General features: G+C 32.2%; 1 protein-coding gene across 1 annotated transcript; it reads right to left on the bottom strand.

Annotated features, from left to right (window-relative positions):
• Nucleotides 1–670: 670 nt before the first annotated feature.
• Nucleotides 671–10869, bottom strand: LOC134696415 (uncharacterized). Its single transcript, XM_063558198.1, has 6 exons — nucleotides 10650–10869; nucleotides 8685–8964; nucleotides 7232–7427; nucleotides 5789–5899; nucleotides 3549–3650; nucleotides 671–1718 (listed from the first exon to the last, which is right to left on the bottom strand). The coding sequence occupies exons 1-6, from the start codon at nucleotides 10666–10668 to the stop codon at nucleotides 972–974; spliced, it is 1455 nt and encodes a 484-aa protein (XP_063414268.1). The 5' UTR covers nucleotides 10669–10869; the 3' UTR covers nucleotides 671–971.
• Between the last annotated feature and the right edge of the window lie 2401 nt (nucleotides 10870–13270).

The following is a 13270-nucleotide window of genomic DNA, read 5'->3' as shown; positions in this document are numbered from 1 at the left end:
TCAGTGTAATCCGTCCCCGAGGAAATCATTAGCTCAGCAATCAGTACTTATGGAATGGACATATTATAGCAAACCTTTTGTAAAAGAATATTAAGAAACTAAGGTTTCAACTCCTTCATCAGTGAATACAAGTTACCCTTAGACGATTTGGCTTTTATGTCATGCCCTTGTATGTCTTAACCCCCTCATAAGTTACTAGTAATACAAGTTATCCTTAGATGAATTCGCTTTTATTTCAGGCCCAATAAGGTCGTATAGTGCTTCAACTGTTACATTTCTGATACATCCTTATCTTTCAAATGTTCTGCTCTAAGTGTTTCTGATGAAGGTAATTCAAGCTAAACGCGTCAGGCGCACGAACTAATCTTTCGATATATCTTGTTCTACATCTTTGGAAATATGTTTGATATGCCTTGATCGTTTTCTCTCGATTCCTTTTCTGTGTACGTCTTGATCTGTGACTTAATATGTTTTATCTATTTTAGAACATAGCTTGGTCTATATCTTGATCTCTTGAAACCAGACTTTATGTTAATATTTTTTGGGGAGGGTGAATTTGCGTGATCATATTTAAAATTAAAAATTGAGGCGAATAATCATGAAAGCATGTGCAGCAACGTTCGTCTAGTACTAAGAATCTTAATATATAGAATATTCTGTTAATTTATGCATTTCGTTCTTTTTACTACAAATAATGACACTGTCTCTGTTTTGTTAACTTCTTTGTGTCAAGAATATTTGAGGACCAGATAAAAATTCTATCATTGTTATATCTCGTCCATATAGATAAACTGAGTTCATATAAAGGTTCATATTCTTGTGGTGAGGAATGGGGTCGTTTATTGCACTTTAAAATAAAAAATAAATAACGTTTACAAGTTAGTCTAAGTATCGCTAAGCAGTTACATCGAATGTAGCAGATACATAAGCAAACAAATGCATTATATTTGAACATCCAAATAGTGGAGACGTCACAATGTACTACTGATATTCAGATAAGAAACAAAATGTCCATCCTTTGGAGGTTTCAGCTTATGTTTTTTATTTGGAGACTTTGTTCGAAGATTTAAATGGTCATCAACTGACCCGTTATATTCTGCACTTCTAGAGAGATTGGAAAATAAGTCTTGTTTCGGTTCGTCAGGGCGGCGATCATTTGGCATATCATGTGTATCGAATGGGTTTCTTCTTTCATTTGAATGTACCCAGCTAGGTGTTGGTGCTTCCTCTCTAGAAAAGGGATCACTTGGGCTAAGCCATTCTGTATTTTTCATTGTCATGTAGTCATTTATTTTTGGTGTTGGTAATGGTTTCGTTGAATGTATTTTGTCCACGTTAGTCAGCGAACCTTCTGTGTGTTCGGAATTTTTGAAAATTTTAGTTTCTCCGTTGAGCAATGCAGCTGGAATTTTAGGGAGAAAGTCATAAATACTATCTTCCACTTCAGAATAAGTTCTTGCGATGCCTTTTCTCACATAAATGCCTTTTTCGTGAACGAGTAAAGCAGGCCACACTACTAGTTCAACTTTATTGCCAACAAAGTTATATTTAGTAAACTTAGATGCATCAAATGAAGTTCCTTCCAAATTTTTATATTCTATAACCAATGGAGGATCGGATAATCTCATCAGCCAGCAGAGCTCACAGCAATTTGTAACAAACTTCAATTCTGTTTTCAAAACTTCTTTGTGTAGCAATTTGTATTCGTCTGTGCATTTCTAGAAATACATAAGCTTGTTTTTATAATTTCGAACTTAAGTCAATCTTTATTAAATTTCACATTATAACAATCATCTTTGATTGTTTTCTTTGAACGTGCAAATTTAAAAAATAAAAAGGATATAGACGTTTTTGAACCGTCAATAAGAAAGCAGTTCACCAACCAAGAATCATCGTGCAGTCAAGGTCAAATGCAAACAAACCAATACAAGTCGAGTTGTTAATCTTTTTACAGGTGGATGATGAAATTTCCCGAGACAGAGACTCAACACTAGGTTTTTGATTTCATCAACAGAAGGCTAAATATCAAGCAATGCATATTTTTCTATCAAGATAACTAAAAAATGCAAATGTTTTAGCTTTCCCTATTGTATTTGTTATGCATTCGGAGGATTGAGACTTTAAAACCAGCTAGTTTAATCCCACCACCTTTTCATGTGCCTGTATCAAGTAAGGAAATTCATAATTATTGGCATATTCTTTATCTTATTTTACTTTTTTAATATTTTTTTTACATTGTTTGACTATTTTCATGCTGATGACAGACATTTGTATTAATTGTTAATAGTTAATTGACATATCGATTACGCACTACTTTCACCTTTGCATCCTGTCTTTAGTTATACGTAATACGTGTGTGGCGTCTTGATTTGAATCCTGGTATTTATGATGAGTTAATTTTTCTATACACGATCACTTTTTATTCATCCGGAGTGGAAGATAGACATGTTTCAAATATACTGTACTTTCAACTCACTGTGTCCATCAGTAGGAGATTAAATAGATATTTGAGGGGTAAAAAGCAAAATTAAGTCCAGTAAAATATTTAGAGGCTTCAAGGAGCCTATGTCGCTCACATGATATGTTTATTTATAATTGATGCATGAAATAATGCAACCGTTCTACTTTTGCTCTAGTTTTAGAGATACAAGTCAAACACTGCATTTTCCCCTATGTTCTATTTTTAGCCATGTCTACCATGTTATTTGGCAGACAGGGCCATCGGACACATTTTTAAAAACTAAAATATAGGGCCATCTGAGCTAACAAAGTATGATACTAAGGGTAAAAAACCTTTAGTCCTATAAAACAAACAAAAGTGACAACTAATACGGTCAAATTGAAAAAGAAATAAACGACACCTAAAAAAAAAAACACACATACCAAACACTGGGGCACACTCATGTCAGTCCCCAGGACTCTATTACATATAACTTATGTTCGATATGTCCTATATCGTTTCACTTTATTATTCTGAATAAGAACACTGGTTTGCAAGATCGATTGTAATATGGACTAAAATATTTATTATATATGTAGAAATCAAAATTTAATAAGAAGGATATGGATAATTAAGTAAATTATGTACAATATATATGTATACGTAAAAAATGCAGTCTTCATTTAGATTTTCTTCTAATCAACGTATATCTCCTCTTTTATATAAGATGACCTCTAAGCTTCTTTTATAATTCTTCTTTACAAACTAGTTCTATTGTTTTATAAGGATGTTAAGGGACACAATACTTCGAAGGAAGAAATATTGTTATTCATTCTAATGTTTTGCGCTTTTCATAATTCAAACGACCTTCACATGTGTTGTGATATTTCCTTATTCATTTTTAAAGTCACACATATATAACCTATAAATATATACAATATATACATTTTAAACTAGAAAAACAAGTGTATTTTAAGTTTTCTGGATTACTACACGATGCTGAATATTTACAGAAATATAGTAATAAACTCGTACATGCAGAATGTAAATATATATATTCTTTGGGTTGATATATCTTAATGTTGTTTAAAAAACAGTTAATAAATACCTGTTTAATATTTTCAACTATGTCTGTGTCATACTGAAACCGTCGTATATGACGAATCAAGTTTTCAAAGGTACTGGACACGCACTCATTAGTATCTTTAATCTATTAAGAAGAGAATGTATATACGATTTTCCAGATATATGCATTTGTAAGCAGACAAACAACATATTTTTACACTATTTGAAACTTAATATGAATATAATTTATGATTGATTGATGTTTGTGTTATGCCGTTAACAAGTATGTATAAATCAACAAATTTAACGTTATGACCTTATCAATATTTATAGGAATATTTGGCAAGAAGGTTTTCGTTATTGTGCAGACATTCCAATGATGACTATGCATACATAACTATGGTTACAGCCAGACGTGATACAATCGAGATGTAATATGATTGACATTACGACAACTGTCCACTAGACACCAAATGGCGAAGTTGGAAACAAGTATTTTAGTTAACAGTACAGACCTTCAGTTAAGAGTAAAACCAACATCAATATAATGTAGAAAGCCATGGTTGAAAGGCCCCACTATGACAAAATAAACAACTCAGAAGAGATATCTAACCTGCTCATTTCAGCGAAGAAAATTTAAACGAAAGCAAAACATGGCAGACAGCAGAGGGTAAACGACAACCATAATTAATAACTTTAACAGTGTTATGTACAGAATGTGTATAGGAGCGAAACATGCTTGTGAGCACTAACCCCTTCCCCGAACTTACAACCGGGGGTGTAAAACACAATATAAGAACAAGCTGTTGTAATCAGCATGAAAGAGTTTGTATGAATAATCAGATTAGCTAGTATAATGTAGCACAAAAAAGCGACTCAAAACCACCGAGCTCCGAAGAAAATAAAATAAAAAACCTGGAAAATCCATACTCAAATGGCAAAATCAAAAGCTGAGTCTTATTACACGAGTAAAGTTTATACCTTGAAGTGCTGTCAAACGAGACAGTCGAAATGCGTATATGTATCCGGATACATGTAAGACATTTAAAAGATATACCTGTTAGATTTTAAAAATCACTTGGTACGTTAAGATTGGATTTATTCACACATAAAATACGTATTTAACGAACCTGTAATATCTTGTATACAAAGTTAAAGATATAAAACATATACGTGGTTGTTGAGCTTTTAAAATATTTGTTCAATAAGTTGTATGGTATATTTATACATTGTATCATCTTTTCTATGCGTGTGGTGGTGCAGAAATATACGAGGCAATTGTTATTTTTAAATAACAAAGATATTTAGATTTTAAATATGTGTTTTAACCACTGGTATTGATTTTCAAAATTTTGATATGTACATTCATATTATACGACGATGAAATTCTTTTCATAAACCGGTTTTTCTTGTCTTTCTTTTTTTGTCTTCTTTCTTCGAACACCAAAACTTACTACTATAAAGATTGTTTACTAGTATATGGTTGTAATTTTCTTTAATGCAATTCATAATATCTCGTATACACGATAAGATGTTAATTATAGCAGTTTTAGTTTAAATATTATGTCTATCGTATAATCATTTTAGAATATATAAACATTTAACACAAGGACGGACGGATCACAAGTGAATTGTATTTAATTGTGATTTTTATCTACTTTCTTTGGTATTTCTACATGAATAGTAACACTGGTTTGATCTCTAATGTTACCTATTTAATCTAACTTATAATGCGGTATACTACTATTTCAACGTTTCAACCTGCTAAGTTTAACCATTTTAACCTCCTAAAGGGAAGGGGGTATTTCAAATCAGAATTTGACGAGAAACTAAAAATTTCAGGGCAAACAAATAAAACGACGAAATAGAAAAAGAAGTCCACACAACATAGAACATTAATTACTTGGCGACACCAAATATACCGAAAACTTGATCTCAGGGTTCTGGAAAAATAATCCTAATTATAATAATAATGGTAATAATGTTTAAAAACAAAAAAAAGGCCAAAAGATACCAGAGGGACATTCAAACTCATGTATCAAATATACAAATAACGCCATGACTAGAAAAAAGAACAATTATAGACAAACAATAGAACACAAAACACAACTTGAACATAGAAACTAAAGACTGAGCAACTCAAACCCAGAGAAAACTTGTGGTGGTATCGGGTACGCCAGAATGGCAAACAGATCCAGCTCCATATGAGGCACCCGTCGTATTGCTCATATTATTGAATACAGGTTCTGTTATTCATGGATATGTACATATTGGTATACTTACGTTGTTATTTGAAGATTGTTGAAAATACAGATGATGAGTGATATCCAACAACAATGGCTGTATTTTCTCCGTCTGATATCTGGCAAGTTCTGAACATTTATTGTAACACCACTGAAACGAAAAGGTAATTCCTATGACATAAGGCATTTCTTGCATATATATATGTGTAAAAGGTATACAAGAGCTTTAACGTAGTCAGAAAGCAACATTTCATTTTTTCTTCTTAAAAATCGGTTGGAAATAAAACATTTTAGTGTCAATATTCATCAAATATATAATAACAAGAGTAATAGATTTACTACAACTACTAAGTTAAACATGATATTAGAGCGAAATGAAATCTTGAAGGGATTTTGTTGTTCCTGTTTAATCCATCATGACATATGGCTATGATGTATTGCTTGTCTTCAAGTTTTGTGGACTCCTTGTCGTTGGACATTTAGTATACACTGTACTAAGCTATGTAATCATACGTTTTTTGATTGAGTCTGCTAATTGATATTTTATCTTATGTTTTTATATTTTGTGATGTTATGCTATTGTTTCAGAAAAAGGGAGAAGGTTTGGGCCCATTAAAACGTTTAATCCCGCTGCAAATGTTTGCACCTGTCCTAAGTCAGGAATCTGATGTACAGTAGTTGTCGTTTGTTTATGTAATATATACGTGTTTCTCGTTTCTCGTTTTGTTTATATAGATTAGACCGTTGGTTTTCCCGTTTGAATGGTTTTACACTAGTAATTTTGGGGCCCTTTATAGCTTGTTGTTCGGTGTGAGCCAAGGCTCCGTGTTGAAGGCCGTACTTTAACCTATAATGGTTTAATTTTTAAATTGTTATTTGGATGGAGAGTTGTCTCATTGGAACTCACACCACATCTTCCTATATCTATTAAAAATCTTTGCTAGTTTGTCATTTTGTTACGTTAATTACTTCTATAAATATCTGATTTGGCACTCACACAACATCTAGATATATTCAATTAAAAATGTCTACTCTCACTGAATAACGATACATGATTGACAAATTACGATATATATGATTAACAAATAACGATACATGATTGACACATAACGGTACGTGATTGACACATAACGGTACATGATTGACACATAACGATACATGATTGACACATAACGATACATGATTGACACTTGACACATAACGATACATGATTGACACATAACGATACATGATTGACACATAACGGTACATGATTGACACATAACGATACATGATTGACACATAAAGATTCATGATTGACACATACAGATAAATGATTAACACATAACGATATATTATTGACACATAACATTTCATGATTAACAAATAACGATACATAATTGAAACATAACAATATATAACGCATATAACATTAAATAACGATATATGACACATGTAATATTAATTAACACACAATGATATACATGTAGCTATCAGAATGTACCTCGATTATTTCCATCAGATGTCTTTCTGGTCCTTTATGACATTTTCCTTCCTTGTCTTTACTACAAAGTTCTTCATAAGCCGCAGTCCATTCATGTTGATAAAGAGATTCCCATTTCTGACCAATCAATTCACTCCTGTCGTTTAATGATATGTGTTTTTTGTCTGTGTTTTGCTGACCACCAAGTTCTTTTATTCTGATCAACAATTACATTTCATATAAAACAGTGTAATTAACTATTATTAAGATTTTTAAACCTTACAAAATATTTAGATGTATTGCGACTTCTGTTTTAAAAGATAAAAAAACAATAAGATTACAATCATCGTACTAGTCTTGAAATTGATTGTTATGGCCAATTGATGTGCATTATATTTCGCTTTTTTGTCAAGGTAGTTTTTGGTGAATTTGAATTCAAATAAACTTGAAACTTAGTACACATGTTCCCTTTGATATTATCTTTCTAATTTTAATGCCAAATTATAGCTTTGACCCAAAATTGCACGGCCCATTGAACATAGAAAATGAAAGTCCGAGTTGGGCATCCTCGTACTATGGACACATGCTTGTTTAAATCATCATGATGTTTTGACACAAACAGATCATTTTATATGTTCATTAAGTTCAACAAAATAATAGTGTTTAAAAGATGATTGTTAAAAACAGGACTAATATAAACTTGCAAGTTCCACGAACTACTTTAATGGCTTTCAATCATTTAAAGAGAAAGTGCCTTCTCTTTTTTAACTCGTTAAAAGTTAATCAAACTTAATTTTCCAACACTTACTGGTTGTACTATAAGTTGAAATTTCATAACTTAAATATCGTATTAATATAAATGCACTGGACAAACTGTGTTCCTAAGAATTGCCATGATATTCAGAATAATTGAATTGTGTTTGCAGTCCAGTTGCAAATTCTCCATGCATATCCAGTATTTAGAAACTCAGAAGTTGATATTAAAATCAGTTTATTCGATTCTTTATTTTTTATCTTCATTTTAACCTCATTGTGTGCTGTTGGTCTTTCACGGATCATCGACATCTTCTTTTGGGGCTGTTATTTTATTGTTCTCCACTAAGTTATAAAACTTGTGTCTCATACTTTTGATTATTTTCTGAACTATAAAATATGTTTAACCAACGTTTTATTCTATCAAGCATTTTCTGGTTAAAAAGACATTGTTTAAAGGCGCTCGTAGTATTTCAAACTAGTTTCGGTTTCCTGTGGTTTCATATTTGATTTATGAATTAAATTGAACTTAGAGCATAGGTGTCTTTATCGTTTAAAGGTTAACAATATAAATACAATCTATATTGAAAACATAACAGGAACAGTTTAATTATCCCGAGAAATTCACCCTATAACTTCCTATCATACATATATACTGATGTTAACATTATATTTGTATATACTCTGATCAATTGTTTTCAGAAGAAGAAAAAAATCATACCTTGTGACTTCATCTTTATCCAGTTCTAATATCTTAATATCATATTTCAATTGCTTGTTTTCGTCGAACAATTTGGAATTCTTCTTGTCAGTTTTTTCAAGAATGTCTTGCTTTAAACTAAGCTGAACTTCCAATTCATCACGTTGTTGTCTTAGCTTTCGGATCAGAGATTCGTCTTGTTTCTTCTTTTCTTTCTTTTCTTTCTTCGTCATTTTATTATGCGACACAGTTTCGTAAATATGTGAATCGTCAGGATCAGTCATTTTATAGATGAACCAATCTGACAAGGAATAGAAATTTCAATTTTTAATTTAAGTCCGTTTTCGTTAACTGGATCTTGTCATCCAGTTTCCTCGTCGTGTTTTGTAGTTCACACAGGGTGAATTTTGAATGATGATATTTGTTTGCAGGCATTAAAAGGGTGTATAAATAAAGGCAATAGTAGTATACCGCTGTTCAAAACTCATAAATCCGTGTCCAAAAAACTAAATCGGGGTAACAAACTAAAACCGAGGGAAACGCGTTAAATATAAGATGAGAACAAAGACATAACACTAAAATGTAACACACACAGAAACGGACCGAGCATCAGACAAAATCCCACGAGAATAACAAATAAAACATAAAAACCAAATAAATGAATTTGGGATAGACAAGTACCGTGACACGTCTTATCGGTTATCGCAATGTGTATGCATGAGGGTCTGTATACATGGGTGATCTTTAATTTCTTTATTCTTTAATCATTTCCCTATCTATTCTTTATTTATTTTGCCATTATTTTTAATATTTGAACACGTACCCTTTTATTCTCTATTCTTTGCTTTTTTCGCTCATGTTTCACTACTTAGATATAGGAAGATGTGGTATGAGTGCCAATGCGACAACTTTTCATCCAAATAACAATTTATAAAAGTAAACCATTAGGTCAAGGTACGGCCTTCAACACGGAGCCTTGGCTCACACCGAACAACAAGCTATAAAAGACCCTAAAACTACTATCGGAAAACCATTCAAACGGGAAAACCAACGGTCTAATCTATATAAGAAAATGAGAAACTAGAAACAAGTATAAATCCATAAACAAACAACAACTACTTCACATCAGATTCCTGACTTAGGACAGGTGCAAACTCTACATTTTTCAGATGTTAATTCTACACTTTTCCCTTATTACTTCTCCATTGTGTAAACCTCATCCAAACCCTTATCATTTATGCATAATTATTTCTGGAACCAAGGAGTCGACATAATGCAACTGTTGTGCTGCACGTTCCTTCCTATTTTTGTTTTTGTTTTATTTTCTTCAAAGTTACTGCTGTAACTAAAGAGATTTTCATGATATTGACACTTGCAATCAGTATACTGGGCATTAAGTATCAAAGCAGTTTTCAGTAAACATATATAAATAGTAAGAAAGAAAGAAATGAAAGAAAGAAAGGGAATTCTAGCTAAAATTGAGAATGGAAATTGGGAATAGGTCAAAGACACAACAACCCGACCAAAGCGCAGAAAACAACCGAATGCCACCAATGGGTCTTCAACACAGCTAGAAAATGCTGCGACCGGAGACGGGCCCCAAACAAAATGTGAACACAGTATATAGCTAGTCAAGAGAGAGGGTGGAGTTATTCGACGTGCATTTGTGCTCCAAGTGTGACCTTTTTTATTGAACTGTTCAACAGAGCTCTGTTACGTTGATATGAATGACTCATGTAAGTGTGTGCTTTAAATCGAGTAATGCAATGCAACGCGCAGAATAGGATGCCTATAGACTTTCAACACCTTACTGTAGAAATACATGTGTACATGTATTTATGAAATATGAAAACGATTCAAAAGTATAGTCGATAATATAAGGCTCCTAGATCATTTAAAGATTAGGTATGCACTTTCCCCCTTACTCTATTTTCAAAACGAATATTTCAAACATCAGTGAAATAAATTGAAATGAAGATTTCTTACCTGCATGTTTATTGAACATCCATTAGATAATAATAATAGGGTTTTTACAACGTCATACGGGAAGTATATATTTGAGTTTCGATCGATTGTGACACATTTAACTTTATGACAGGTAACAACTTTGGGGAAGTATTTTTTATCATTTAAATTTTATAGTTTACTTAGAATTTCGACTACCAAACAAACTGCACTTGAAGTTTTAATGTCAAAAGTGTCCTTTGTTGATTTTTTCAGTTATTAGACCATAAAATGCGATATAAAAAGAAAGGATGTTATGGGTTTTTTAGGTTTTTTAGTGGGAAATCATCGCATTTTTATCGTACAAATTGTTTTTTTTTAAAGTGCAATCATGTCATAATATCATAGTTTTATTCCTTATTTTTAGCGATTCGCAAACAGAATTAAATGAAGGAAACATGGAAAAAAATAAAAACATCCTTTTTCAAACATAATATATTATTAGATTATTCATATGATAATACATATTTGTATTTAAATTGATGTAACGGCTCACTGAGTCACTTGTACGCCTGTACAAACAAACATTAAAAATCGTTGATACCACACGAGAGACCTATAAATTCCAAAAAAAACCACAAAAAAAACCCTTTAAACAACGGTGTCACTTACAAACGGGTCACCAGCAAATGTGTCTAAATTATATACGTTGTACAATGAAATTAGATATACATAACACAATATCAGAGTTAGAAATTGATACCTTTTAAAACAAGTCATCTTTCATGGAAGGCATATAACAGCATTATATTAAATAAAATCACAACATTTAAAGTTCACATTAATCTAATGAATTGCACGCGCAAATAACAGTGAGCTCAATTTTCTAAAATCGAAGTTTTAGCAGATATAGTATCGAAAGTTTGACAGTTATGAATATAAAAAGCAGATGCGGTTTGATTGCGAATGAGACAACTCCCTACAAGACACGACGCAGAAATTAACAACTATTGTTGGTAACCGTACGGCCTTCAGCAGTTGAGCTTATATTTCAAGAGTGTAAAAACGAATAGGGAGTCAAATGTATCATTGTTTACTGTATATTATTACGTTGCAAGCTAAGGCGACCACCACACAACGCTTTCTCCTATAATAAAAACAAACTAATTTGTTGGTTCGAAAAGCTTATCATTTTTGTCTCGCTCTGCTCATCTCGATTTTAAGATTGAAATCCTTAGTTTTAACATGTTTATTCAGGAAAGTATAAAGAAAAGAAAATGGAGAATGGATATGGAGAATGTGTCGAAGCGTAAACAACTCGATCAAAGAGCAGAAAACAGTAGAAAGCCACCAATGGGTTTTCAACACAGCGAGAAAATCCCGCAGCGGAGGCTTGCTTCAGCTTGTCTCTCAACAAACATGTGTACTAGTTAAGTGCAAATGGCGTCATACTTAAATCCCAAACATATGAATGAACTAATATTAAAAAAAATACATATAAGACCAACAAAGGCAAGAGGCCCCTGGATTACTACGGGCACAAAACGGTGAAGTTTAACGTTTTCAGTTTCTCAATCCTCCCCAAACCTCTAGCCCGGCAATGTAGAAAAAAACCACAGCAATTTGCAAAGAAACTCGATTTATAAAAGAAGTCCGTTTCTGGCCTTACTGGTGTCAATTTAGGTAACAAAAGAAACAAACCAAAATAACAACGATTCATAAATCAACAAAAGACTATTCGCAGTTACTGGCATGCCAGCTCCAGAACTCATTTATTTAGGTGTGTTTTTTTCAGTAATTATAATTATATTTTTTTTTTGTCTATAAAAGTTAGTTAAGTTATATCAGAAATTAATAAATAACTTGGAAAATGTGCTGAAAATGAATAAAGCAGCAATTAAATCATCTGTGAGACCATCATGTTGGTCAGACATATCAAATTAAAGCTCCCTGCATGGCGTCACTAGTAACTCACCAATTTGACAGTGGTGGGTTTATAGGACGGTTTACATATGTATACCTACCTGTTGATCGCATATTCCTCTTTATCTTCAGTGTTCTCAATAAACCATATACATAGGTAAAGAGAATACAAATGAATTATGTACAATATTCATACTAAGACAGAGAAAAGAAAAAAGTGGCTAAGCAAATATATAAAGTACAAGTTAGCCACTGGCAGGAGCACATAACGTTAACTTAGTCAAATACCATGTACTATACCTGAGTGTGTGAATAATCTTTTAAATAACTATGACATCTGTACATGTATGATTTACAAAGTATAATCAATTCTGACTCTTTTAAAGACATAATTTGCTTGTATTTGACAATCACGCTTTGCATTTTTTTTTAATAATAATGTGACATACACATTTGATACAATGTTTCCTGTTCTTCAAAGTAGTATATATAATGCAGTCATCACCAATATCGTTTTTATTAAAAAAAAATACATAGCAGACAGATTCTATTGTTTCTAACTATATTATTCCATCTACCCTGTTAAATAGGGAGCTTGTGATTTTTGGTTCTAAATCTACTTAAATCAATGGACAGTTTTTGGTAAAGTTGCTTCTTGCCTCTAAATTAATCTTCTTGTCGCTTCTTGTCGCAGAAATCCATCTTGTCTCTATTTAGTGAGACCGAATATGTTCAGGGGA

This window comes from Mytilus trossulus, chromosome 14, assembly GCF_036588685.1.
Source record: "Mytilus trossulus isolate FHL-02 chromosome 14, PNRI_Mtr1.1.1.hap1, whole genome shotgun sequence".
NCBI lineage: Eukaryota > Metazoa > Mollusca > Bivalvia > Mytilida > Mytilidae > Mytilus > Mytilus trossulus.
This window is presented reverse-complemented; position numbering and strand designations above follow the sequence as displayed.

Coding starts and splice junctions, on each gene's coding strand:
- LOC134696415 (XM_063558198.1), bottom strand. Junction 3,651..5,788: donor AACAATCTTCAAATAACAAC/GTAAGTATACCA, acceptor TCTTCTTAATAG/ATTAAAGATACTAATGAGTG. Junction 1,719..3,548: donor TAGTTGAAAATATTAAACAG/GTATTTATTAAC, acceptor ATGTATTTCTAG/AAATGCACAGACGAATACAA.